We start from the raw sequence: 2,576 nt of genomic DNA, 5'->3' as shown, positions 1-2,576 counted from the left end.
AGAAAGGAAAAATTGAAATCGCATCATGTGACCCCTTTAAATTGTAATAATATTTGACAATATTAGTGTTTTTCCTATATTTTTGATAATAAATTAAGCCTTGGTAATCATTACCATCTCTTGACTACCATGTATGTGTAATATTCCATGTGTCCTTTCTTTTTCCCAGGGTGGAGCATCAGGGGAGACGGTGGAGGAAACAGATCAGAGTTTAGAAGAGCTGATGGCTCAGATGAGAAAGATGTAAGGGAACAACAAGCAAGAGGAAAATGACATCCTTGAACTCAGAAAAAACTCTCCCACATACACTAAAGACAAACTTATTATTATTTAGTACTTATATACATGTAACATCTGAGGTCTCATACTACATGAGTTTGGATTTAGTTTTTTTATTCTGTTTTTGCAGGCAGCGTGTAACACTCAAGATATACAGGTTTACTTCAACTGAAAGTCTTAATACTGCTGATCTTTGATTTTCACAGTGTTAATGTTTCAGAGTTGTCATGGAATGGTTAATAAGAACCAATCTGAAAGATTGTTTTTAAATAGCTGTTGTTACCAGCTATGTGACGGAAATGGATACGTCGTCTAAATATGTTATTGCTATATACTGAATGTGGTCGTAGACACCCAGCCAGATGTTATAAAGAACATCACACAAATATTTCTGATATCTCATCATTGGCTTGATTCTGACTGCTGTATTGAATGGTATAACATTGTAATAATGCAAATGAAAAAATAAATTTGTTGTTACATTCCATATTGCTTTTCCTGCATTTAAACTAGTAGATCCATCTAAAGAAGACTTAGCAATAGTTGTGAAATCTGTTTTCCTCTGCATGGAGTAAAAACCTCTACAACTGTAATTTTCATTCAATTATGCATTTATTGGTAGATAATACACAATATTTTGTGCATGGACCATGTGCATTAGAAGAATTTGGGTATAAAGTACACCTCTTTTGGCAGTGTATAAAAGTCCTGGCACAAATTGTATGACAACAATGTGATGTAATACAAGCAATAATGGAAGTTTAGAGTAAATTATTAAAATATTAGCATGTTCTCCCAGAATCTAACAGTTCAAAGATGATTTTTCTACAAAAATTAGGCACATTACACTGATTCTGCTTTAGCACCTTTCCAAATAGTTTTTTAACACCCATAAGTATTTGCAGACATTCAGAAATTGTTGCATTTGCAAATGCAAAGTTTGGCATTTCCACTATTTTGCATCCATTTAGTATTTTATATTCCTTCATTATACATGTCTCTCTAAATAAACAGGTAGCCATCAGAACCAGACACGTGCGATATGGCAAGGTATTTCACATTCACAATTCAAAATGTAAAAAAAAAAACAGCAGTACCATTTCCAAATACAAAAATATGGGTTGTAATATCATGGATCTATCTTTTCAGATAAACTATTGTATAAACTAAACTACATATACTGACACTGTCATTATGCATTACAAGAAGCATAATTATTGCACATGCTGTGTTCTGTGGTGTTGAACCATTTAAATGCTTCTTCTCAAAAACGTGAGACCTATACAACAAATAAAATATTGAATACAATAAATTCAGACTTATTTTATTCATTACCTGTATCTTGATATCATGTTATAGTGTTTTGTATGGCTATGTACGACAGCTGTCCTTTAGTAATACTGTGCAATTTACAACAGTTTATGGTGTTATAAGGTTACTTTGCACGACAGGAAGCAGGTCATAGACCAGAGGAAGGAGCTGAGACTCTGGACCACATATTTCACATTTACAAGAAGGTATTTAGTCATTGTATTGCAATTCTCAAATGATGCGAACTTCCATTATGCTTGACTTTGTGTTTGTCTCGACTTTGTGTTTGCATATGCTGAAGGCAGCAGTGATAGAAACCTGAAAAAATCTGCTGAAATTGGTCACACATCAGCTTTTCCGAAAAGCTTTTGTACCATGCAAGTGAAAAGTGCTTTGGAAGAAACGAATACTGACATTGTATAAATTACCAAGGTAATTATATTTCTTCCACCAACATTTTGAACTTAAACCAAGTCATTCGACTTGCACTCAAGTTTCTAATAAAAAAAAGTTTCTCATAGTGATAATTGGAGGAAAATAACTTGAATTTTCTATCAAGTAAATACATAGAGAAAATGTAAGTAATATTTTGTATTGCATGAACAATCATGCTTCATTACTATGAAGGCCTTTTGTCGTCTGAGAGAAGAAAAAAGATAATTGCACCACTATTTCTTGCAGTTGCAACTTCACACTTCGTAACTGCGGCTTCATATCTTGATATGCAATATTTTTTTTGCTGTTGCTGCTACATATCTTATTTCGCAATTGTGATTTTATATAATTGTAACCCAAATTCACATTACAATGTTTTTTCAACAAATTACTTCATATCTCATAGCAACATTATTTATAGCAATTGTGACTTCTTATCTCGTAATTGCAATTTCTCCTAATTGCTACTATATATCTTGTAACTGCAACTTCATATCTTCTAATTGCGACTTCATATCTCATGACTTTAGTTTTTTTTTCACATAATTTCT

At 32.6% G+C, this 2,576-nt stretch overlaps 1 protein-coding gene across 1 annotated transcript in view; it reads left to right on the top strand.

Moving 5' to 3' along the window:
• The window catches only part of uba5 (ubiquitin-like modifier activating enzyme 5), an 11,273-nt gene extending 9,906 nt beyond the window's left edge, over positions 1-1,367 (top strand). The window contains exon 12 of the mRNA XM_016490015.1: positions 170-1,367. Within this exon, the coding sequence (XP_016345501.1) occupies positions 170-247 (78 nt within the window). The 3' untranslated portion in view covers positions 248-1,367. The remainder of the gene's footprint in view (positions 1-169) is intronic.
• The last annotated feature ends 1,209 nt before the right edge of the window (positions 1,368-2,576 follow it).

The sequence above is a fragment of the Sinocyclocheilus anshuiensis genome, unplaced genomic scaffold (assembly GCF_001515605.1).
Source record: "Sinocyclocheilus anshuiensis isolate Anshui unplaced genomic scaffold, SAMN03320099.WGS_v1.1 scaffold106, whole genome shotgun sequence".
Lineage (NCBI taxonomy): Eukaryota > Metazoa > Chordata > Actinopteri > Cypriniformes > Cyprinidae > Sinocyclocheilus > Sinocyclocheilus anshuiensis.
The sequence above is the reverse complement of the archived record's forward strand: the minus strand, read 5'-3'. Positions and strand labels throughout refer to the sequence as shown.